This window comes from Sorghum bicolor, chromosome 2 (genome assembly GCF_000003195.3).
Source record: "Sorghum bicolor cultivar BTx623 chromosome 2, Sorghum_bicolor_NCBIv3, whole genome shotgun sequence".
In the NCBI taxonomy this organism is placed as follows: domain Eukaryota; kingdom Viridiplantae; phylum Streptophyta; class Magnoliopsida; order Poales; family Poaceae; genus Sorghum; species Sorghum bicolor.
Window position 1 is genome coordinate 31,199,323 of NC_012871.2, and position 26,272 is coordinate 31,225,594.

The 26,272-nt window shown below is 50.6% G+C and overlaps 1 protein-coding gene across 1 annotated transcript in view; it reads left to right on the plus strand.

Moving 5' to 3' along the window:
* LOC110432666 (neurofilament medium polypeptide-like) overlaps positions 1-11,747 on the plus strand; it is a 36,395-nt gene extending 24,648 nt beyond the window's left edge. Inside the window, exons 3-5 of the mRNA XM_021453446.1 lie at positions 10,407-10,495; positions 11,156-11,232; positions 11,311-11,747. Coding sequence (XP_021309121.1) covers positions 10,407-10,495; positions 11,156-11,232; positions 11,311-11,747 — 603 coding nt within the window. The remainder of the gene's footprint in view (positions 1-10,406; positions 10,496-11,155; positions 11,233-11,310) is intronic.

A 26,272-nucleotide genomic window follows, 5' to 3' on the forward strand; every position in this document is an offset into this window, starting at 1 on the left:
TGTGGCGAATGAATGGTGTATGGTGATGATGGTGATAACAATGGTGAAAGTCTAATTCTACTTTTGCTCTTTTGAGGGGATACATACCTTCCTTGCTCTTTTGAAACTTTTTGAGGAGAATGAGATGCTCTATATTTTCTTTTTCTTCTCTCAGGTGGGTATCTTGTACCCCTAATTCTACTGTCGGACACTTGTCCATTTTTACCTCTCGTCTCACTTTTTTTTTCTTTCGAGGTTCCGGGCACTTGCCCCTTTTTATTTCCTCGTATCTTTTTTTTCTCTCTCTTTTTTTTCTTTTTTTTAGAGCACTCATCTAATGAGATAATATAGCAAGTGGTAGTAACAAGATAACTTGAGCATTTATTTCACAGGGGAAAAATAGAAATATTTTTGGCTATTCTCTCCCGGATTAGGAGTAGAATATTTTTGGGTGGTTCTGGAGATGAAAATGGATGGATATATGTGGATGCGTACTTCCAAAGTAGAAGTAGCATGTATGAGTGAACGTGCAAGTGAATCTTGATTTAACCACATGACAAGCTCCTAAGGGTCTACACAGCTTGACCACACTCAATGCTCATAAGTAGTAAAAAGTAAATGTGTGGCTCATAGTCTAACAAGCATGTATATATGGCTGTGGTAGGAATTTAAACTCTCATCATACGGGAACTCATCATGCAACATTTTAAAGATTTTCAAAGATAAAATTCTCCAGAATTCTAGCATCTCTAGGAACAGATAAATAGCAGCTCAACCTTCCCATATCATATCCGTTAACAACTTAGACTTTAGATCAAGTACTCTCCCCACAAGTTCAGGTTTAGAGCAAACCTTAATTCATAACAGTGATGCCTAAACTTGAGAGAGATTTCAATTTTGAGAACTAGTCATGGCAGACCAACAATTCATCATTTCCATGTGAGAGCTTATCATGAGGGTTCATAGCAAACTATATTTATTTATTTATTTAGCAAGCTAAGCAAAGACATATATAAGCACAAAATCTTTATTTGGGTTTTTATGATTATGCATCTTTTTATTATTTAAGTAAAGTATAAATGTGAGTAGAAACACTTAGCTGGATAAATGGAGGTGCTCTCCCCCAAGCTGGATTTTGACGTAATTCCTTTTGATGTAGCAGGTGGCGGAGGTGTATTTGAATGTCGGCAGCACCCTGACATTGATTAGGATGTCCTCCGTCTACTAGTCTTCTTTGATCCTTTAATTCTGTGGAGCTCAAATAGACAACAAAGCTTTGTGGAACTAGTTAAGTGTTAGCATAAATATCTAGCCTTTATCATGTTGAGCCTCCTCAATAAATGTTACTCTCTTTAGTAGGATCATAAATTTATTTTTATATTTTCATTTTTATAGGACAGGAATATATATATTTATTTTTACGCCACCACAGTGAATGTACTTATGGGTTTTATGCCATGAGCATACTCACATGGGGCTTACTATTTTTAACATTTTTATTTTCTTTTCAATATGATGTGAACCTGATTAACTAAGCAAACTATTTTAAAATAATTGAAAGGAAAAAGATAACTACCAAGTTTACCTCTTGGCAAGGCATTCGGTGTTTTTAAGTCCTCCGAACGGGACTCTCCATTTTCTCAGTCGTCCTGGGATTCGCTGGATGGCGTAGTCGGTGGTTCCAGCAGCGTCTGCTCTTCATGTATAACTATCTTCTCTTTCCACACCTAACTCGGTGCTACGGTCTCCTCAAGACTGTTCTGTTCAAGCTGTATGTCTTTAGACATTACCACTTCTCCTTCGTAGTCCGCCTATCCGTCCTTGATGATTTGCCTTCTCTGGTTGCGGTTGCGTCGTCTTCTTCTTGTCCTGACCTGCTTAGAGTCTTTAACTATATAGTTAAGGTCAGTAAAATAGCAGCGTACCTTCTCAGAGGGAAAGTGCATGTGGACTTCTCCGGTTCCAATGTAGATGATTGCTTTAACAGTGCTGAGGAACGGTCTTCCAAGGATGATGGGTGTATCGTACTTGTCTTCTCCCATGTCAATAACCTTAAAATCATCTGGAGCTGAATGTATGTCGGTTTTAGGGGCATGGTTCCGTGCAGGAGCTGATAAGTGACTGCGGCCATTATGTTGACGTCAGATCCAGTGTCGTAGAGTGTCTTCTGAAAGTTGTATCTATTAATGGAGCACTGGATGGTTGGTATGCTTGGGTCGTCCTTTTTGGTCAGGAATGGTGACTTAAGTCGACGATCTTGACCTCCTTGAGCTGTAGTGACCATCTTAGCTGACTCGGTACACATTTGCTTGTTCTTGTTCCTCCTGTTGGTCCTCTTCCTTGGTTCATGTCGGGATTGCTCTGAGATTTGTGTAGTCTTGTTCTTGAAGGTAAACGTCTTCTTCTTCCCCTTGATGTAGAAACTGATCTTGGCAGCACTAGCGTAGATGACAACTCCTGAGGTGTTCAGGAATGGCCTCCCTAGGATGATGGGTGCCCTCTCATCAGTACCAGTCTCTATTACCACGAAGTCTGCTGGAGCGTATAAGGTACCAACTCGGACGCAGAGGTTCTTCAATATCCCCTTTGGGAAACTTAGTGTCTGATCTGCAAGCTGCAAACACATGGTTGTTTCTAATAAAGGATGTGTAAAGAAATTTTCATAGAGTACCCTGAGCATAATGTTGACGCTGGAGCCAAAGTCGCAGAGTGCTTCTAGGAAGTCCACCATGCCGATGGAGATCGGGATAACGGGGCGTCCTGGGTTGTCTCTCTTGACCGGCAGAAGGTCAGTAATTACTTCCACAACGGGGTTACTCCAGTAGTTACGTCCTCAAGCATCTCAGGGCAGTGATTGCCTGAGTGTCCAGTATCTCTAGTGTGTTTGTGCTCGTAGATCTAGGTTCTTCACTTGGTGGAGTCTGGGAGTTACAAAAGTCCTTCATATTTTGCTCAAAGTGTACCTGCTCATAGAGACAAGGCAGAGATCAAGTGCATGGGCCCTGTTGGTGGAAAACACCAATAGAACCAAAAGTGTATTTGCTCCTCTATCCTTAAGCATAGTGAGCAAGACACAGTTGATGGATAATAAGATCATGAGTGTAGCGTTTAAAATATTTGTCAGATCACATCACTCAACCTAATGGAAAGATAATCTATCTATACTTATTTTTTTTTTATATATATCTTCCAAAGATTGAGTGTGCAACATTTTAGCTCATATGATTAGGAGTGTGGGATCACAAAGGTGGAAGGACTAAACATATTGAATCGATTGGGTTGGTTAATCTAGAGTTGTAAATCTTACATGTTTGTCTCTTTTACTCATGTGAATGCCAGAAATAAGGAGAAGCTTTTAGAAGTGATAGTCAAGTACCTTAAGATGTTACCTTACTTGAAGAGTGATGGTACAGTATCACCTTGTGGAAGCTTTCCTCTCTTAGCGGTTGTGCATCGTGTTTGTGGCACCCTCCATGGATCATCTCTTGTGAGCTATGCCTTCCTCGTGCAAATTGTTAAACTTCATGTGTCTCTCTCTTTGTCTCCAATGTGAGTTTATCTCAGGACTTCCCAGGTCGATATTGAAAGTTTTCCTGTAGGGGTTAGTCCAACAAAATATCCAATATCTACTATAGCATACTATCGGCTCAAAGATCAACCTAGACACCATGTCTAATTTGATTTAGGAGGAAATTTTAACCTAAGCATCATGCTTAATTTAAAATCCTTTCGAAATAAGATCATCATTCCTAAACTAAGCACCATGCTTAATTAAGAGATAAATGAAACTACTCCAACCTAGACATATACTTAAGCAAATAAAGGTACTATGAGAGCATTTATAGAGATCTACTCAAGTGGAGATGAAGTAGTGTGATTAGTATTTAACAAATTGAGCATGTCTCAAAGGTAGGGACAACCAACATAGCAACATGGCAAAGGATGTTTTTATGTAAAGTACTCCCCCAAGCTTGAATTTTGCAAAATTCAAGTTTGGATGAATTTAATTCAATGTTGTATGATGATTGGTTGTACATACCTTGTGCTTGTCATTCATCCGATCTTCTTGCTCCAATCCTGGAAAGGTTAGTGACAAGAATACCCGAAGGAATATTTTTACAATTATACTTATATGCTCAACACACAAGGTAATGTTGCAAATAATTAAAAGCTCATGTTATGATCTGATCAGTGCTTGTTTTAGGACACTAAGCTTGTCCTTGGGAAACCATCAATTTATGTCAGCGAAGTGGTTTCTCCTCCAACGCTGACCTATATCAAGATCAACTTAACGAGATCTGCAAAATTTATTATAGACATATGCATCGACAACCGCCCTTTTAAAGTTTTTATAAATAGCAAGGAAGTGGGGGTTGGAGATCTCGAATGTGGTGATGTTGGAGAGACCAATGGATTGTAAAGATGTTGCATATGAGCATGGAGTAAATGAAGTGGCTATGAAATAAATTCCATGCTCATTAATGCTTAGAGTGAAATCCATGTGGTATGGTGAAAATGATAAGGTGAGTGTGGTAAAAAAGGAAAAGAAAAAGGATACACGAACGACTTGGTTCGAAACTAGCACAGCTACCGTTCCCCGGCAACGGCGCCAGAAAGCTTGTTGGGTATTTTAAACGCAAACAGAAAAATCCGCAAGCGCACGGATACCGATGTAGCTTTCACCCGGGAGTATTCCAGAGTATCGATTTTCCACAGGGAACGTGAGTGTACTAATTAAGATTCAAGATCGCCCAAGGATAACTATATAATTATTTTTTGGTGGAAGAGAGGAAGTTTCCTGAGAGTTCTCTAGTTGATCTAAGAATCAAGAATTACTTCAAGATTATCTATATCGGGACATCAGAGCACTAACCACAGAAAGAGATGAGAAGGGGGCTAGGAAGGTCTGACTACGGTTCTACAAACACCGATCCGAACGTGGTGGAATACGTCGACCGTTAGGGCTGTCACTACCCTAAGGCTACCACAACAATCCGCAGGATTGGGTGCAATTCCAGGTAATCGCAAGACTAAACACCACGTCTAATCTATTAATTACTACTCTAGCGTTATAAAGACTAGAGCACTTGATGCAAGCGGGAATCCAATAAATAACTTGAATGTAAATAAAAGTAATTAGAGAACTCAGGAGTTATGAATTGAAGAACCTGGAGAACGATGAAGAACAAACCAGATGCTGCAAAAGTATAATGTTGAGGAAGATCCGACAGATCCGGCTCCTCCTCCGCTCTCCTCTTCTCTCTCCCTATTTTCTAGATTACAACTAGAACTAACTAGAACTAGAACTAGAGGAACTAGAACTAGAACTAGATGAACTAGAACTAGATCTAGATGAACTAGAGGTAGAACTAGAAGAACTAGAGGGATCCTCTCTACTTGGATGAAGAAATGAAACCCTAGCTTTGATTCTGTAGAAGAGGTATGATCTCCAGGGGCCAGGGGGGTCTGGTTTGTAGTCCCTTCAAGTGAATCTGGGCCATCGGATCAAACCGACATTGATCGTGTGGTTTTCCTTGAAGTATTAGGTCGGTGGAGCATGATCCCCGAACTTCACCCTGATTGGTCCAGGGGGGAGGGCGGGCGCCCAGTAAGGGAGGGCGGGCGCCCAGTGCCCGGCTCCGTTACGTCTCCTGTTCGCTCCCGTGGCTTCTGGAGTCTTCTAGATGCTAGAAAATTGCGCGGCACGTTAATATCTCTATGTAAACCCGACGTGTGGGCCTTTCTTCCGTATTTCCTGATAACCCCCTGCAGAAATAGACAAACACCAAAACTCGTGGAATTCTGTCAGATAAAACCCTAAGTCTAGGTGTTGGTTGCATTTGGATCCTTTTCCATGATTAGTTGATGGTTAAATGTGAGCATTAAGGACCGTCAACATCCTCGCCAATGATCTTGCGCTTCTCCTCATCGAATCGGCGCAACCGTTGCTTCACTGGCTTGGAACCGGCTCGAATTTCCAAGGAGTGCTCGGCGACTTCCCTCGGTATGCCCGGCATGTCCGAGGGACTCCATGCAAACATGTCGGCGTTTGCACGAAGAAAGTCGATGAGCACAGCTTCCTATTTGGGGTCGAGGTCAGCGCTGATCGTCAGCGCCTTGCCGTCAGAGTTGTTGGGGTCGAGCGGGATGTTCTTGGTTCCTTCCGCCGGCTCGAAGCTGCCCGCGTGGCGCTTGGGCTCTGGAGCCTCAGCGGCTAGGGCCTCGAGCTTTGAGACGAGCTCGGTGGAACTCTCGACCGCCTCCCCATACTCGATGCATTCGTACGCGTGCTCGAAAGAGGAGCTAACGGTGATGACGCCCTTGGGACCGGGCATCTTCAGCTTCAGGTAGGTGTAGTTGGGGATAGCCATGAATTTGGCGTAACCTGGGCGTCCAATGATGGCGTGGTACGTGCCCCGAAACCCCACCACTTCAAATGTGAGGGTCTCCTTTCTGAAGTTGGCCGCCGTGCCAAAGCAGACCGGTAGGTCGACTCGACCCACTGGCAACGCCTTCTTCCTTGGTACGACACCATGGAAGCCACCGGCGCTTGGCTGGAGCCGCGCGCTATTGATGCCTAGGAGGTCGAGGGTCTCGAGGTAGATGATGTTGAGGCTGCTGCCGCCATCCATCAGCAGCTTTGAGAGCCGGGTGTTGATGATGATGGGGTCAATGACGAGCGGGTAGACGCTAGGGGCAACTACCTTGTCGGGGTGGTCCTCTCGATCGAAGGTGATGGGGGTGCTCGACCAGCTGAGGTACTAGGGCACCGCCATTCTTGCCGCGAAGACCTCACGGCGTTCCCTCTTGCACTGCCTCACTGTCAACTGTGTCGAGGGCCCGCCATAGATCATATAGTAGTCGTGGACGGCTGGGAAACCGTTGTCGTCTTTGTTGTCCTCCTTGTCGCCGCCCTTCTCCTTCTTTGGGTCGTCGCGTGCGTCCTTCTTAAACCTCAGACCGTCGAAATGCTTTTTTAGCATACGACAGTCCTTGAGGTTGTGGTTGGCTCCCCCCTTATGGTAAGGGCATGGCTCCTCTAGCATTTTATCGAAGATGCCTCCTTCCGGAGGGCCTCGAGGCCTTTTGCGTTCCATGGCGGCAACGAGATCGTCGTCGAAATCTTCCCGTTGGAACGGCCGTGTTTTCTTCTTCTTTTTGTTCTTCTTGGGTCCTCAACTGGGACCCTCGTCGTCATCGGTGGGCGGCTTGCCTTTCCTTCCTTCACAGCTGAAGAAGGCGCCGACCGCTTCTTCCCTTGCCGCATAGTTTGCCACTACGTCCATCAGCTCGTCGACGGTCTGAGGGCGATTCCGTCCCAATTCCCGCACCAAGTCACGACTGGTGGTACCAGAGACAAAGGCCAGGATGACGTCATGGTCGAGGATATGTGGCAGCTCGGTGCGCTGCTTCGAGAAGCATCGAGCATACTCTCGGAGGGTTTCTCCCGACTTCTGCTTGCATTTGCTGAGGTCCCACGAGTTGCCGGGTCGTATGTAGGTTGCTTTGAAGTTGCCTTCGAATACCTTGACCAAATCGGCCCAATCGTAAATCTAGTTGGTCGGAAGCTCCTCGAGCCACCTGCGGGCGGTGTCGGAGAGGAAGAGTGGCAGCTGTCTGATGATGGCTCGATCGTCCCCTCGAGCGCCCCCAAGCTGACAGGCCAGCCTGAAATCTGCCAGCCACAGCTCTGGCTTGGTCTCGCCGTTGTACTTTGCAATGCTGGTCGGGGGTCGGAACGGGCTGGGCAGCGGCGTGCTACGGATTGCCCTGCTGAACACCCGCGGGCCTGGCAGCTCTGGTGCCATCCGGTCCTCATCGCTGTCATACCTCCCGCCGCGATGGGCGCTGTAACCGCGCTCCTCTGCGTCCCCATACCGACGGCGTCGATTTTCGTCGGTGTCACGTCGTGCGTCGTGTTGACGTTGGTTGTCAACGGGGAGGACGAGTGTGGTCTTTTTCCCTCGAGGGGGTGGCTGCTGATGGACCGACACCTCCATTTCGTTTTGGGCTGGCTCGTCGCGCTTTTCAATAGCTGCCCCTCGACGTCGGGAGGCCGAGCTCTCTACTTTCGGAACCACCGCCACCTGGAGCAGAGTCTGCACCTCATCTCGGATGCGCCGTGCTTGGGAGTTCGAGGGCTCGGGCATGTTGCGCAACAGCATCGTTGCTGCCACAACATTCTGGCCCGCTCGAGGGAAGCGGTTGACAGGTTGTTCTGGCTCCCCGTCCTCGACGATCTTTCGATACACCTCTCGAGCCCTTCTGCGGACACTTTCGCCAGGCGGGTAAGGCAGGTCCTGCTCAAGGATCTGTTCGAGCAGGACGAGGCGCTCACGATCTTCGTCAAGTTTTGTCTTGAGCTCTCATAGCTGCGCAAGTTGTGCGGCTTTGTCTTCCTGTGGAGGTGGGTCGACCTGTCCGTCGTTCCCAGGCGTCCTGGGGTCTTCCCTTGCTGCAGGGGCTCGACCACCTGCAATAGCGTCCTATGTCTCGTCGGTGGTCTCCACCGCCCCGTCGACATGGAAGCACTCCCTTGTAGGGTCATAGCTGTCAGATTCTGAGCCGGAGTCCGGTTTGGCAGCGTAGAAGCATCTGCGTCCTTCCTCCAGCAGCCGCTGCCTGAGAGAGGTAATCGTGTATCAGCCAGGGCCTAGGCGGCGGAGGCCTCGCACCTGTGAGAAATCCGGCAGCTCAGACGTCGGTCGCTGTGCTCCAGGGGCGCGCGGGAGGACCATTGGTCTTTCCACGTACGTTTGGGCGTTTGGACATATTGTCCTGGCGAGCGACGCCGCGGTATTGTCCAAGCCGAACGACAATGCTCTTCCTGGGGCGAACAGCCCATGTGGAAGTAGCCTGGCGGTGGGGGAGAGCGCGCGGGGCGCGTCACCTCCTGTTGTCGCGTGATCCTCGCGGCGCTGAGCCGTCATGCCCACAGTTCCGGCGTGCGGTGCTATCGGCTCCCGTGTCTCCTCCTGCCTGGCACGAACTATTGGTCGTGACGAGGCAGAAAGGCTACGGCGGTGGTGTCCACGCCTCTTCTTGGGTGGGGAGGCGTGATGGCGAGGACGTCTCGGGGCCCTCGATCGTACTGGTGCGACGCGGGCTCCTCCCAGTCCTTTGATCGAGAGCAAGATCATGCCATAGCCAGAGCCAGTAGACATGAACTCGAGACTCCCAAACCAAATCATCGTGGAGCGCGGAATCGGCAAAGTGGGAGTGGCCATCTGGAAAAGAATGGGAAATCGGTGAAAAACACGGAGGACCCCTACCTGGCGCGCCAACTGTCGGTGTTTTCCCCACGGGGGGTCACACCAATGAGTGAATTTGTATGCGTGCTCCCGTTTCCAGATGGTGATGCAAAAAGACACAAAGATTTATCCTGGTTCGGGCAAGAGAAGGCCCTACATCCAGCGGGGGGGAAGTTTGTATTATTTTTCACCTAAGTACTTGTACAGGGGTGAATACAAGTGTGGTATGGAGGGAGGTGGAGTATGGAAGCTCTACTACGTGTGAGTGTTGTGTCCCCTGATCGCTCCTAGGCCTCCCCTTTTATAGTTCCAAGGAGGCGCCTAGGGTACATGTGTAGGCGTTGGTGTAGAGGTCGATAGGGGCATGGCGCGCTGACCTACTCGAGGCCTCCGTACCGGCGTGGCCTCGAGCCGTCCTGTCCTGGTAGCTTGATGATGATTACGCGTGCCCCTGTATTCTGCTCTGTACGCCGTCTTGGGCTGGTTTGTCTGTTGCACGCCTGTACGTCACGACGGTGGATACGTTGGAGCGGCTGTGGTGTTGTCATTCAATGCCCAACCCTTCCACAGGAAGGAAACGTGTCTGGTCGAGGGTCGGTTGCCATGCAACGCCTTGCTAGCCCAAGCGCTGACCTTGGATGTCTTTCTGTGGAAGGGTTGGGCATTGAATGACACGCTGGATGGGACTCCCAGTGGTTCTACCTGAGGAATGACGACGATCTCCTCCCTGCCTACAACGGTCGCCTGATCACGGAGCGCCTGGAGAACTAGACATACGGCGTCGTCCAAGTTCATCAGTCGCGGCTCGACCCCCTCCTTGATGCCTTGAAGAAGTTGCGCGTGGAAGGCCTGATCGCCGCTCTCATCCTCTCGGCCGTCCATCATCGGAGGGTTCTTCCGTTGATGCCTCGGCCGCTAAGGATGGACGAGATGGGTCCTGGTGTCTCATCTCGGGACCTCGAGGCGTGCTGGATGTCCAACGAGGCTCCGGCAGATGACGAGGTTGCGGCCCGGGTCCGGGCGGCCGTCGCCGGTGACTTCTAGGCAGAGCACGTCAATGGCTTCCCCATGAGGCCTGATGAGGGGTCAGTCAATCTGGTAAGTTCTCTTACTGTACATGGTTTCGATCATGGGTTTCCTTTGATCCCTCTTTAAGACTGTCTTTCGCTCTCGCAGGGACCGATCGACGTTCAGTCCTCAAGGCCTCCAGTAAAGGAGGACGGGGTCGACCGTGACAAGCGGCGGCAATCCGCGGAAAAGCAGAAGTCCGCAAAGGACTCAGAAAAGAAAGAGAAGAAGAAGAAGAATCTCGATCGCCAATCGTTAGAGCCGCGTCGAGCCAAGTCCAGGCAAAGGGGAGAGCCTGAGGAAGAATCCCCCAGTGAGGACGACGGCGGAGACGGTGATGATGACAGCGACGACTCCGAGGGGATGGCGTCTCGCCTCGACCGGATCCTCGAGGCTCAGCCTCGAGGCGACGTCGACGCCCCGCAGACGGGAGCGCCCAAGGAGGGGCCGGGTGGATCTCACCGCCCCCGCGCTGACACCCCTCCCGTGCCTGCGCCAAGTCGGGCCGTCCCGCACCCCAACCTCCCCCTGCACCCAAGGCGGGTGGCCGGGCTAAGCCCCAGGCGACGGGGCTGTTGACCCGTGGCCGCGCCGCAGCCTCCGAGAAGGGAGAAACTGGCCGTAGGAGCGCTAGCACCGGTGCTCGCCAGGTGGGAGATACTGGACCAAGGCCTGCGCCTGCCCGTGAGGGGTCCGGAGCCTTGACATGGGGCAGCTCGAGGCCTGCCGGTCGAGGCACCGGCAGGAGAGCTGTTCTCCCTGTGGGGTAAGTTCTTCGACGCTGTGACTTTCATTCTCCTGTTTCTTTGTGTTTTCTTGTATAACAGTCTCCCTTATGTCCATTTCTCTTTCCTCAGGTTGAAGCGGACGCTTGAGCAGGCCCAACCTTCAATGGAGAAAAGGCTTAAAGCGGGCGCGGCCTCCAGAGATTCGGGTTAGTGGCTTATTCCCATTGCTATGGGAGTTATGTCACTCTAGTGACGACTGACCTTTGCTTATGTGTGTACTTCAGGCTCCTCCGACCCTCGTCCGCCGACCGGTGCTGAGAGCGCCCCGCCTCGTCCCCTAGCGGGTGAGTCTGCCCCGTCGTCGCCAAAGCGGGTCGATGCGAATCACCCTCAAGGGCAGGAGGGAGCCCCCGAGCCTCCCCGATCGGGGGTTGAGGCCGATCCTATCACTATAAGTGACGGGTCAGGCGGCGACGGGTCCTCGAGGGACGCCTGCCCTATGGACGAGGAGGTCGAGGCCTTTCCCATCGCGAAGCGGACGCCTTGGCCCATCGGGGTCCACTCTATCGAAGAGCAGAGGAGGAAAGAAGAAAGAGAGCGCGAGCAGAAGACACGGCAACAGCCGCAGGAGGAACAACAGCTGCACCTGAAGGAAGGAGAAGTGGGGCAGCCGTCAGCAGATCCCCAGCTCGAGGAGCTGTTGGAGCAGGACCGTCGCTAGGAGCCGCGGGAGCCCCAGGAGTAGCAGCAGAGGGCCCAGCAGTTGGAGGAACTGCTCGAGCCTCCTCCTCACAGTCTGCCCCAACCGGTACCACCGGCGCCGCAGGAGCCCGGGAACCAGGAGGAGGGACTGCCAGTTTTCGGTCCTCCAACCCCGGCGTGGCTCCGTCCGGGGGCGCCTGCCACGATCCCAGCGGAGTCGGGGCGGGCGGACGGCGTGGTGGCGCTCGCCTGCATGATGCGTACTCCCGCCGACCCCGATTCTGAGATCAGGAGGACGATCCACGGTATGGACGGAAATGCTCCGGGGTTCCTCCGGGGGCGTCGATCGTGGGAGGAGCGCGTCCCCTCCAAGGAAGACGAGATCGGGATGTCGGAAGGCGGTGGCGGTAGCGAGACTGGGACGTGGAAGACGGTGGATGATGACGGGCGGTTCCCCTCTCTCGTCGACGAGTTCCTGCGCCACGGGGGGTCTCTCGAAACTGTCGAGGAGCTCATCTGAGGTGTCAAGGCGCGCACCGACTAGGAGATGGAGAACTGGTGTCCCGACCGGATCCGCATCCAGGCTTCCACCGATCCATCCGAACCCAATATCTTTTTGGACGACCGGAAGGAGGCCGAGAAGTGGGAGCACGTTGAGGAGCTTCGCCTGTGGATGAAGCACACGGTGGGGCTCCTGTCTGACATGGTTAACAAAGGGCTCGCACCGGCATACTTGGTAAGTGTTTTCAGTCCTTAATCCTTATAGAACAATAGGTTTTGTGTCCTAACTGCTCGATCACCGGCTCGCAGGACCTGAAAGAAACTTCCCACATCAAGTCGAGCTTCATCCATGCCACGAGAGGCGGCTGGGAGCAGCTCCCCATCCTCAAGGACAAACTCCTAGAGTCGCAGGAGAAACTCCTCAAGGCCTATAAGGAGCTCTTGGCACTTGAGAAGGAGAAGGAGAGGGAGGCTGCCCTGGTCGAGGCTCGAGAGGCCTCGAGGAAGGCGGTGGAAGAGGCTGCGCTGCTGAGGGAGCGGGCTATGACGGTCGAGGAAGCTGCGTCCAAAGCCCGGGATGAGGCCCTGACCTACAAGAGCGCGGCTGCTGACCTAGGTAAGGAGAAGGGCCTCCTCCAGACTGAACTCGCCTCTGCCCGGGAAACCTTTCAAAGGATGAAGGTGGAGTGTGTGAACAGCGAGATTGCCAGGAGCGCCGCTGAGGAGGCAAAGAGGAAGGCCCTCGAAGATCTCGAGGTGGAGCGGGCTCGATCCCGCAGCTTTTCTGACGACGTTGATCGTCTGAAGAGGGCACTGCTGGAAAAAGATGGGGCCATTGCGCCAGCCGGCAAGGTGATCAAAGATCTTCGTGTCGCCAACACCAAGCTGGCGCGCTCCAACAGGGAGGTCGAGAGGGCCAACACCAACTTGGTTGGCGAGAACACGGCTCTGGAGGAGAGCATCCGCGGTATGTTTCTACTATTGAGTTTTCATTTCGAGGTGTGTTGGTCGTTAGCTAATTTCCTCGTGTTGGTCTTTGCAGGGCTTAAGGACGAGCTGCTGGCCGCCCAAGTCGAGGCTCGCTCCGCCAAGGGTCAGCTCGAGGGGGAGGTCGCTCTGAACCGCCGGCTGCGGACGGCGATAAGCGATCTCTCGACCTCTTGGGAGGTCGAGCCTATGGACGAATCGACGGAGGAAGCTTGAGGCGACGCACTGGTCGATCAACTGTGCTATCTAGGCGCGGCGCTGAGGGATCGAGTGCGGGACGCTCTTCATATCGGCATGAAGCGGGCGATGGCGGTAGTCTGCTCGGGCTTTTCGTACGACATGGAGGTGGTGTCCCACGGCTTTGTCACCGGCATCTCTAAGACTGATGCAGAGAACAAGGAGAGGCTCCACGCCTTGATCGATGACGTAGAGGTCCCTGGAGAAAGGTTGGCTAAGCTGTTCGAGCTAGAAGTACTTCCCCCCGAGACTAGCACGGGCACGGGTGGCGGTGGCGAGGGCCGAGACGCGGACTGAGGCCTGTGAGCCTTTTCTGGGCGCTTAGGCCCCTTTGTATAGTATTTTGTCATTCTGTCTTATGTAATATTGTGTTTTTAAGTGACTTAAGAGATCTTGTGAATGTTTGCGCGTCTTTCCACTCGAGGCTCTTTTTCCTTTTGCGCCTATGTTTGTATTCCTCGTTTGGTCTTTTGCTTAAGGCGACCTCGATAGCCTCAAGGGTGAGGACGCGAGTAGAGTTTCTGTAGCCCGGGGGCATAGGAGTTCTCAGGCTCGTAGTCTCTCGGCCCCTAAGGGGCTCGAGGTGCCTCTACTATTCGACCGTATGAAGTCTACAGATAGGAACGAAAGGATTATTTGATTTTTTTCGATATTGGGAGGGGGGGCACCCCCCTGCTAGCCCCCGAGGGGGTATCGACTATGATGGGTCATAGTTGGTACTCCCTTCTAACGTCATGAAAAAATAAATTACTCGAGGGAAAGATCTCATTCATTCACGCACTCATTCATAAAGACTTGGTACAGAAAGTACATGGGAACATAAAGCTCTGAAATTCTAGGGGTAGAATCAACGTAGCTGTTCGATGTTCCATGCGTTGGTGAAGATTGCCCCTTTTTCGTCCGCGAGCTTGTATGTCCCCGACTTCAGGACCTCGGCCACCACGTATGTGCACTCCCAAGGTGGAGTTAGCTTGTTGCGTCCTTGATTGCTTTGCCGCCGCCGTAGGACGAGGTCGCCCATGTTCAGATCTCTCTTGCGTACGTGCTTGTCGTGGTAGCGTCGAAGCTTCTACTGGTGTCCGGCGGAGTTAAGGAGGGCCATGTCTCGAGCTTCCTCGAGTTGGTCGACAGTATTCTCTTGAGTTTCTTTATTTGATTGCTCGTTGTAAGCTTTGAGTCGAGGGGATCCATACTCGAGGTCCGTTGGGAGCACGGCCTTAGAGCCATAGATCATGAAGAATGGGGTGTATTTTGTGGCCCTGCTCGGCATCGTTCTTAAGCTCCATAGGACCGAAGAAAGCTCCTCGACCCACTTCTTGCCGAATTTCTTCAAGCGGTTGTAGATCCTTGGTTTGAGCCCCTATAAAATCATGCTGTTGGCACGCTCGACCTGGCCGTTAGTTCGAGGGTGAGCCACTGCAGACCAGTTCACACGGATGTGATGCCGATCGCAGAAGTCCAAGAACTTTCTGCCGGTGAACTGAGTGCCATTGTCGGTGATGATGACATTGGGGATCCCAAACCGGTGGATGATGTCGGTAAAGAAAAGGACGGCCTGCTCGGAGCGGATGTTGGTGATGGGTCGAGCCTCGATCCATTTGGAGAATTTGTCGATGGCTACCAACAAATGGGTGTACCCTCCTTTTTCCTTCTGTAGAGGTCCTACTAGGTCGAGTCCCCACACCGCAAACGGCCACGTGATGGGGATCATTTGGAGAGCGTGGGCGGGCAGATGCGTCTGCTTTGCGTAGAATTGGCACCCATGGCATGAGCACACGAGCTCGATGGCGTTAGCTACGGCCGTTGGCTAGTAGAGGCCTTGTCGGAAGGTGTTCCCAACGAGGGTTCGTGGGGCAGCATGGTGGCCACAAGCCCCCGAGTGTAGATCCTCGAGGAGTTTTCGGCCTCCTTCTATGGTGATGCAACACTGCAAGATCCCTGTTGGGCTCCGTCGGTATAGCTCGTTGTCCTTGCTGTAGATCACATATGATTTGGCCCTTCGAGCGACACGGCGGGCCTTGGATTGATCCTCTGGTAGCTCGCAGCGGATCAGGCAATCGAGGAACGGCGTGCGCCAGTCGAACGGTCGACTGGGCCGCTGCTCCGCCCCCATTACCTCAGCTGCCATTAGTAGCGCTTCGATGGCGTCGGTCTGCTGGGCAGGAGCGGCTTCGACACCAGCCCCCGGGCCCAAGTCGATGGAAGGCTCATGTAGATCTCTTGAAAACGCGTCAGGTGGGACCGTTCCACGAGTCGACGCAATCTTGGCGAGTTCGTCGGCCGCCTCGTTGTAGCGTCGGGCGACATGGACGAGTTCGAGGCTATGGAACTTGTCCTCGAGTCGACAGACCTCCTTGCAGTACGCCTCCATTTTCGGGTCATGGCAGCTCGAGGTCTTTATCACTTGGTCGATGACGAGCTGGGAGTCGCCTCGAACATCGAGGCGTCGGACTCCTAGCTCGATGGCGATTTTCAGGCTGTTGACAAGGGCCTCGTACTCCACGACGTTGTTGGATGCGGCAAAACGAATCCTGATAATATACCTCATATGAACACCCAGGGGCGAGATGAATAGCAGGCCCACCCGAGCCCACGTCTTCATGAGAGACCCGTCGAAGTACACCGTCCACAGCTCTGACTGGACCTGAGCCGGGGGGAGCTAGGAGTCTGTCCATTTCGCGACGAAGTCCACCAGGGCTTGTGATTTGATAGCTTTTCGGGGCGCATAGGTGACGGTCTCACTCATGAGCTCGACCAACCACTTGGCGATTCTTCTCGTAGCCTCCCGATTCTGGATGATCTCGCCCAAGGGGAAAGACGAGACCACCGTGATAGGGTGGCCGAGGAAGTAATGCTGCAGCTTGCGTCGGGCGAGGATTATGGCGTAGATTAGCTTCTGGATTTGTGGGTAATGCGTCTTGGTCTCCGAGAGCACCTCGCTGACGAAATAGACCGACCTCTGGACTGGCAGCGTGTGCCCCTCCTCCTGCCTCTCGACCACTACCGCTGCACTGATGACCTAGGTCGTCGAGGCGACATACAGAATCAGAGGTTCTGCGGGTTGAGGCGGGACTAGGACTGGTGCAGAGGTTAGCGTTTTTGTTCAAGTTATCGAGGGCTTCCTTGGCCTCTGGAGTCCAGGAGAAACGCTCGACTTTCTTCAGAAGTCGATATAGTGGCAATGCCTTTTCTCCCAATCTTGAGATAAAGCGACTTAGCGCCGCTAAGCATCCCGTGACTCTCTGCATGCCCTTGACGTCTCGGATTGGCCCCATTCTTGTAATGGCCAAGACTTTCTCGGGATTAGCCTCAATGCCGCGCTGGGAAACAATGTAACCTAGGAGCATACCTCGAGACACGCCAAAAACGCACTTCTCGGGATTGAGCTTGATCTGGTTGGCGCGTAGGCAACTGAAAGCGATCTCGAGGTCCTGAATCAGGTCTCCCCGTCGCTTTGATTTAACGACGATGTCGTCGACATAGGCTTCGACCGTCAACCCTATGTGCTCGCCAAACATGTGGAGCATGCAACCCTGATATGTAGCTCCCGCGTTTCGAAGCCCGAACGGCATGGTTACATAACAATACATCCCAAAAGGCGTAATGAAAGATGTCGTGAGCTGGTCGTACTCTTTCATTTTTATTTGATGGTAACCAGAATATGCATCAAGGAAATATAGGTTTTCACATCCCACAGTAGAATCATCAATTTGATCGATACGTGGTAATGGAAAAGGAACTTTCGGACATCCTCATTTTCCCATTCTTTTTCTTAACTAGTATAGGGTTTGCTAACCAGTCGGGATGGTGAACCTCATTGATGAATCCAGCCATCAAAAGCTTGTGGATCTCCTCGCCAATGATCTTGCGCTTCTCCTCGTCGAATCGGCGCAACCGTTGCTTCACTGGCTTGGAACCGGCTCGAATTTCCAAGGAGTGCTCGGCGACTTCCCTCGGTATGCTCGGCATGTCCGAGGGACTCCATGCAAACATGTCGGCGTTTGCACAGAGAAAGTTGACGAGCACAGCTTCCTATTTGGGGTCGAGGTCGGCGCTGATCGTCAGCGCCTTGCCGTCAGAGTTGTTGGGGTCGAGCGGGATCTTCTTGGTTCCTTCTGCCGGCTCGAAGCTGCCCGCGTGGCGCTTGGGCTCTGGAGCCTCAGCGGCTAGGACCTCGAGCTTCGAGACGAGCTCGGTGAACCTCTCGACCGCCTCCCTATACTCGACGCATTCGACGTCGCACTCGTATGCGTGCTCGGAAGAGGAGCTGACGGTGATGACGCCCCAGGGACTGGGCATCTTCAGCTTCAGGTAGGTGTAGTTGGGCTTTTCAGTAGCTGCCCCTCGATGTCGGGAGGCCGAGCTCTCTGCTTGCTGAACCGCCACCACCTGGAGTAGAGTCTGCACCTCGTCTCGGATGCGCCGTGCTTGGGAGTTCGAGGGCTCGGGCATGTTGCGCAACATGAATCGTTGCTGCCACAATATTTTGGCCTGCTCGAGGGAAGCGGCTGACAGGTTGTTCTGGCTCCCCGTCCCCGACGATCTGTTGATGCACCTCTCGAGCCCTTCTGCGGACACTTCCACCAGGCGGGTAAGGCAGGTCCTGCTCAAGGATCTGTTCGAGTAGGACGAGGCGCTCAAGATCTTCGTCAAGTTTTGTCTTGAGCTCTCGTAGCTGCGCAAGTTGCACGGCTCTTTCTTCCTGTGGAGGTGGGTCGACCTGCCCGTCGTTCCCAGGCGTCCTGGGGTCTTCCCTTGCTGCAGGGGCTCGACTGCCTGCAATAGCGTCCTGTGTCTCGTCGGTGGTCTCCACCGCCCCGTCGACATGGAAGCACTCCCTTGTAGGGTCATAGCTGTCAGATTCCGAGCAGGAGTCCAGTTCGGCAGCGTAGAAGCATCCACGTCCTTCCTCCAGCAGCCGCTGCCTGAGAGAGGTAATCGTGTATTGCCCAGGGCCTAGGTGGCGGAGGCCTCGCACCTAGGAGAAATCCGGCAGCTTAGACGTCGGTCGCTGTGCTCCAGGGGCACGCGGGAGGACCATTGGTCTTTCCACGTACGTCTGGGCGTTTGGACATATTGTCCTGGCGAGCGACGCCGTGGTATTGTCCAAGCCGAATGGCAATGCTCTTCCTGGGGCGAACAGCCTGTGTGGAAGTAGCCTGGCGGTGGGGGAGAGCGCGCGGGGCGCGTCACCTCCTGTCGTCGCGTGATCCTCGCGGCGCTGAGCCATCATGCCCACGGTTCTGGCGTGCAGTGCTGTCGGCTCCCGTGTCTCCTCCTGCCTGGCACGAACTGTTGGTCGTGACGAGGCAGAAAGGCTACGGCGGTGGTGTCCACGCCTCTTCTTGGGTGGGCAGGCGTGATGGCGAGGACGTCTCGGGGCCCTCGATCGTACTGGTGCGACGCGGGCTCCTCCCGGTCCTTTGATCGAGAGCAAGATCATATCATAGCCGGGGCCAGTAGACATGAACTCGAGACGAAGTGAGAGTGGCCATCTGGAAAAGAATGGGAAAGATCATATCACCGTGGAGCGCGGAATCGGCGAAGTGAGAGTGGCCATCTGGAAAAGAATGGGAAATCGGTGAAAAACACGCAGGACCCCTACCTGGTGCGCCAACTGTCGGTGTTTTCCCCACGGGGGGTCACACCAACGAGTGAATTTGTATGCGTGCTCCCGTTTCCAGATGGTGATGCAAAAAGACACAAAGATTTATCATGGTTCAGGCAAGAGAAGGCCCTACATCCAGCGGGGGGAAGTTTGTATTATTTTGCACCTAAGTACTTGTACAGGGGTGAATACAAGTGTGGTATGGAGGGAGATGGAGTATGGAAGCTCTACTACTGTAGGATCTCTGGACGTACAGGAAGTGGCCTAGAGGGGGGGTGAATAGGCCTGTTCAAACTTTTTCAGCAAAGTTTATCAGTCACACAGGCAAGGGCGGCAGTGAGGCCCTCCCAGGGCGGCACTGCCGGCCTCAGCAGAAAAACAAACAGAAGCTTAACTGAATTAATTCAAAGTTTACCCAGAGAAATTTAGATCAACTAAATTTCCAAGCTTCCTGCAAGATCGTAGAGCACGAGTATGTAGCTAGAATGTGCTGGAGCCTCCCCACCAAGTAGATCGGCCTCAAATCCTAACACAAACTCATACACAAGTGAAAGCACACAAGACACACGATTTTTACCGTGGTTCAGTTGTTGCCACAAAAAGGCTTGGCCTACTCCACATTGTTAAGGCGCCCACACTAGGACCGGCTTAGCCACACAGGCTTACCTTCTCCTCATTCTCAAAGCAAGGATTTTACCCCTTGCAAAGAGTGAAGAATATATTAGCTGCAAGGGTAACCTTACAAACCTTCCCTTGGCTGCCACACAAGTTGGCAAGCTCTAGGGCGACGCCTAGCTGGCTAGGAGCAAGCTCCAAGAGTAACAAACTCAAGGCTGCCGGCCAAACGTGAACCAAAAGCTCTTTTTGACAGTGGGAAACAATGGATCTGCTCTCCAATCGAAGTTTGCTGCCTTTTCCCTCAAGTTTTGATGGTTGGAATCAAGGATTGGCTTGGGGGCTTGAGGAGCAACAATGGAGGGAGAGAGAAGTGAGCTCTAGTCTGTTTGCAACGGTTGGGAGCGAGGAAGAAGAGCAGGTTACCGTTTGAGACGGTCTGAAAGGGTATTTATACCCAGCTCTCCAACTGTCACAGGGTAGGGCGGCAGTGCCGCCCTTGCCTGAACCAGCCTGAAAACACCAAAGTGTAGAGAGAAAGATATGCTGGTTAGGCTTGGGTCTGACGATGTTGATGAGCTTTTGAGCCTTTGGTTCACAATTTGATCAGCAACCTTGGAGTCCCTCTTTATAGTACGGCTTTTCCTATACTCAAATTCAAACCGAAAATGAATTAAACCTCCTTTGGAGCTAGGAAAACCATCCTTTAGAAATGGGGGATCCTCCATGGTATTCAACAACCTCTTTGCTATATTCCCTACTTGTCATCTCAGCAAAACTTATTAGTTCCCTAATTCGGTGGTCATCAACGCCAAAACCCACAATAGGCTTGATTGCACTTACAATCTCCCCCTTTTTGGTGATTGATGACAACCAAATTAGAGCTTACAAAAGATAATAATCATAACTGAGATTTAAATGGTCATGGGCATAGGAGCTCCCCCTAAATGTATGATTGGAGTTTTGAATACTCAAACTTGACATGAAGTTCAAGCTTCATACATTTAGCAAGTGATGGAGGACCTCTCCCTATGTCCATGACCTCTGTGGGGTGCAACAAACTGTGTCACAAAATAACCGTGTATGCATATGACAGTTTATACAAGCAGGACAACATGCTATTGTAGTAGAGGGCCTCACTGCCGCCCTGGTAGGGCGCCACTGCTGCCCTTGCTACACCAGCAAGCTGACAGAAATTTCAAAAAGCATTACACCACACAAACAGGTTAACCAACAGAATTTAAACTAATAATTAAGCCTAACAAGCAGTTCACAAGTACATGTTCACATCCGAAGCAAATAGAGACAAGTAAGTAGCATTATTACAACTTAAAAATAGTTTTTGAAGAAGCACTCATGCTCACAAACTAACAACTAACACTCTCATCGGATCTGAACATGAAGATCTGCAGCTGCAGTAACGAAGTCCAGTCGAAAAGAATTGACCCCTCTAATTTCTCTAATTTTCTCCCCCTTTGGCATCAAGTACCAAAAAGAGAAAAGAAAAGAGAAAGAAGAGAGAACAACTCACTCATCATCGTCGTCATCGTCACTGGAAACCACGGCATGACCAGCCCTATGAGTAGTAGCTGTGAAGCGAGAGGCACGCGTGGAACATTGAGGAGCAGCCGCTGAAGTACTAGCCCACCGCTGTCTAGCATCATCCCTGAACTGCCGATAGACACTGCCTAGTGTCTCCTGAAGATCTGGATCATCATCATATCCCTAGTGCTCATCATAGCTGCCATGTACTTCATCAGACTCCGTGTCAGATAGGTGAGGAAGGTCTGGAAACTGAGGAGGTGGAGCCACGGGTGGAAGAAGAGGTAGACCCTGAACCTCTCTAGCTGCATTTATTGCATGCCTGCTCTCCATCCTGTCATCATACTGATTTTGTGCCATGTAAGAGCAAGTGCCAAAAATAGCCTTCACCCATTCTGCCAACTTCTGAAAGCGCTTCTTCTTCCTTCCGTCTCTCCTCTGTGGCACACTGTGGCCTCCCTCACTATGGTATGAGCTCTCTACTGCAGGAGGTGGAGCTGTTTTACCACCTTTAGTTTTCTTGATGTTACACACAGTGTGGCTACAATCCTTAGGATATCTGATTCCAGTCACTCTCTCAATCATAAACATCAGATAAGGAGCATAAGGAAGTGACCTCCTCCCATCATCCATAGCATATGCCAGCTCTACCCATATGAACCTTGGGATATTAAATTTATCCCCTTCTGGAAATCTGGACAGCACATTAGTAATATGGCCATTTAGATTAGTGGCATTGTCCTTTGGGTTGAGTGTCATTTCGATAAGATTGTTCATCACATAATAGAAACTCTTCAACCCAGTCCTCCTGTTGTTCACTTGGGTTGGATCCTCCCACATAAAACTCACCTCTTGTGGCTCAAACCTTCTCTCATTGTGAATTCGAGAGTAGGTTCTATGGTCATTTCCAAAACCCAATATCCTGCAGAAGGTAATGAAATCAATCCTATAATGTGTACCATCTGTCATCCAATGAACCTCATCATTGTCTCTGTTCCAGAAGTAGGTAGCATGAAACTGGGCAAGTATCTCTCTATTCCAGTCATATTTAAAGGACATGAGAGTGGACAGCTCAAACTTATCACATACTTTAATTGCAGCATCAAAATCAGGCTCCTCACAAATCTTTCCCTTTCTAGCTGGTAGGATAGCAGTGGCATAGAAATTTGAATGAAAAACATTCCAGAAACGATAATCAACACCACTTATCTTGCTGTGAGCATAGGGATCCATCTCTCTAGCTTCCTCCACAGCTTTCCAGCTTGCTGCATAATTGACTAAGGGATGATCCACTGTGTCATTTGGTGCCATGAGTTCAAACTCATCAGTGCTGTCTCTCATATAGCTGTCATCAAACTCTATAATGTGCAGGGGAGTACTAGGACAACCTATGGGAGAGATGGTGAAACCAGCCTGCTGCAACATTTCTTCTTGCTGAATATACTGCTGCCTTGCTGCTCTATCATCTCCAAAGAATACTCCAGAGCTGCTGCCTCTACCCCTGCCTCTGCGAACTTGTTGCTTGGTGGTTATTTTCCTCTTTCCTCGGTCCATCTATGCCAAAAATGAGCCAAATTAGAAACTGTACATCTGGCATATAGTAGAGCATATGTAGAGTCAATTGATCAAGTGAGATGTGTAGAATATGGACTGTGGGAACTCCCCCTAACCAAACTGGTCAGGTGAGGGCGGCACTGCCGCCCTGCAGAGTTTCTGCAGTCCCTACTCCACACTTCATCACTTATTCAACTTATACACATGTGCCCTACTGTCCATCATACAATCTCTAAGACAGTTCATAAGCAGACTGAGTCTAGATGAGCATGAGCTTAAAAAGGATGGACAAACAAACTAGGATAGATTCAATCTATGAACTTTAATCGATTCACTTTCCCTTCAACATATTGAAACTGCAGAGAAGCAGTTGCCAAGGCCGGCACTGCCGACCTTAAGCTCCGGCACTGCCGGAGGGCATCTTTCAATATGTCGAGAGAAATCAAATCCGTTCAAATCCATCCACTAAACCTCTTCCTAATTCATCATCCATCCCCTAGAAACTGAAACTTTTGCCCAAAAAGAGACATTGCATAGATCGGGATAGATTAGGGTTTCACCTTGCTTTGCTTCCTTGGATTGAGAGGATGAGAGAAGAATGCCCCTCCTTGGAGAGGGAGCAGCACACCCAATGCACCACTGGAGAAGACCAAGGAGGCCTTCCCCTTTCTCCTTCTTCCTCACGGCAGAGAGGTGGCCGAAGGGGAGAAGTTCCCTGGAGCCTTGCGTGAGGGAGAGAGAGAGAGAGGCGGCGCAATGAGGAGGAGAGGGGAGAGAGACCACGGGCACGATTAGAGAAGGAAAGAAAAAGTGGGCCCGTGAGAACCAGTCCAAGGCAATTTAGCCTGAACCGCTTAGGGCGGCACTGCCGCCCTCCTTGACAGCAGAGGGATTTAAGAGAAATTAACTTTTCTCTATTGCTTTAGATATGAACACATACAGCCGAAACACCATGACTAGACACAAGGAAACAATCAAACTATAGTCATGATATTTGAGACAAATTTTTAAGAGGTTTTGAAAGACATAATTAAATCTTTTCAAGTATTTTCTCCTATGCATACTAGTTAATCAAACAAGGTGTGTGCTGGAGTTCAAACCACGTTACGAGAATCCAGGATATTCAATTCACTACGCAAAGCACAAAACCTTGTCTCGTCTAGAGGCTTAGTGAAGATATCGGCTAGTTGCTTTTCGGTGCTCACATGGCGAATTTCGATATCTCCTTTGGCTTCGTGGTCTCTCAAGAAGTGATGTCGGACGTCTATGTGCTTGGTTCTTGAGTGACTTACAGGGTTGTTTGCAAGTTTTATGGCACTTTCATTGTTGCACAAAAGTGGGATTTTGGTGAATTGACATCCGAAATCACGAAGGGTTTGCCTCATCCAAAGTAATTGAGCGCAGCATGCACCGGCTGCAATATACTCGGCCTCAGCTGTGGAAAGGGCTACACAATTTTGCTTTTTAGAACTCCAAGACACTGAGGACTGTCCAAGGAATTGACATGTCCCCGAAGTGCTTTTTCTATCTACTTTGCAACCGGCATAATCAGAATCTGAATAGCCAAGTAGATTGAACTTGGAGCCCTTAGGATACCACAAGCCAAGGTTAGGAGTGTGTACTAAATATCTCAAGATTCTCTTAACAGCCACTAAGTGACATTCTTTCGGATTAGCTTGAAATCTAGCACACATGCACACACTAAGCATAATATCAGGCCTAGATGCGCACAGATAAAGTAAAGAGCCGATCATGGAGCGGTATACCTTGATGTCCAGGCCTTCCCTTTATCATCAAGATCAAGATGTCCATTAGTTGGCATGGGAGTATTGATAGGCTTCGCTTTCTCCATGTCAAACTTCTTCAGCTTATCAAGGGTGTACTTGGTTTGACTTATGAAGGTCCCTTCCTTCAATTGCTTGATTTGAAACCCGAGGAAGTACTTCAGCTCACCCATCATGGACATCTCAAATCTTTTTGTCATGATCCTACTAAATTCCTCGCAAAACACTTGATTAGTACTACCAAATATTATGTCATCGACATATATTTGGCACACAAATATATCATTGCCAATTTTACGAGTGAAGAGTGTAGAATCAGCTTTGCCTATTTCAAAGCCTTTCTTGAGCAAGAAATCCTTAAGGCATTCATACCATGCTCTTGGTGCTTGCTTAAGCCCATAGAGCGCCTTTTGGAGTTTATAGACATGGTTTGGAAACTTGGGATCTTCAAAACCTGGTGGCTGCTCAGCATACACCAACTCTTGTATAGGGCCATTGAGGAATGCACTCTTGACATCCATTTGGAATAGCTTGAAGTCGTGATGGGCAGCAAAGGCTAAAAGCATTCGAATTGCTTCAAGCCTTGCCACCGGTGCAAAGGTCTCTTCAAAGTCCAAGCCCTGTACTTGAGTGTAACCTTGAGCCACCAATCTTGCCTTGTTCCTTGTCACCACGCCATTCTCATCTTGCTTGTTGCGAAAGACCCATTTGGTGCCAATCATATTGGTATTGGGCCTTTCAACGAGAGTCCACACTTGGTTTCTCTCGAAGTTGTTGAGCTCTTCTTGCATGGCCAAGACCCAGTCCTCATCCGCCAACGCCTTCTCTACCTTATCTGGTTCAATGGAAGACACAAAAGAGAAATTTTGACAGAAACTTGCTAAATGTGAACGTGTCAACACTCCCTTTCGAAGACTTCCAAGGATGTTGTCGGCGGGATGATCTCTTTGAATTGTTTGGCGTAGTCTTGGATGCTCAACACCGTCTTGTTCTTCATCTAACTCTTCATCAGCTTCAAGCTCAAAAACTGGTGCAAGATCCAGCCCTTGAGGTGTTGAGGAGGTTGCTGCTGCTGAGGGAGGGGGGACACTGCCGCCCTGGACAGCCTCACTGCCGCCCTGTTGCTGAGCAGCAGGTGTGGCTGACACATTTGCATCGAGTGCATCAGCGGAAGACTTGTCAGCAGCATCTTGGGGATCCTCCTGAGCAGTGGCTTTTTCTTCTTGTGGCCTTATGTCACCAAGAGCCAATTGCTTGATTGCCTCACATGGTGGATCCTCCTTTTCTGCAACACTTTCATCAATATGCTCTACTTGAGAGCCGTTAGACTCATCAAATGAGACATCTACAACAACTTCAACTCTACCAGAGGTTTTGTTGTAGATGCGGTAGGCATGCTCATTTGTTCCATAACCAAGAAGAATCCCTTTATCAACTTTAGGTGCAAACTTAGAGGTTTTGGGCCTTTTATTGAGTATGAAACACTTGCACCCAAACACTCTAAAGTATGACACCTTTGGTTTGTTACCGGTTAGCAGCTCATATGAAGTCTTCTTGAGTTTCTTGTGTAGGTAGAGGCGGTTGATTGCATGGCAAGCGGTGTTGATTGCTTCGCACCAAAATAGGTCCGAAGTCTTATATTCATCAAGCATTGTTCTTGCCATGTCAATGAGTGTTCTATTCTTCCTCTCTACTACACCATTTTGCTGAGGGGTG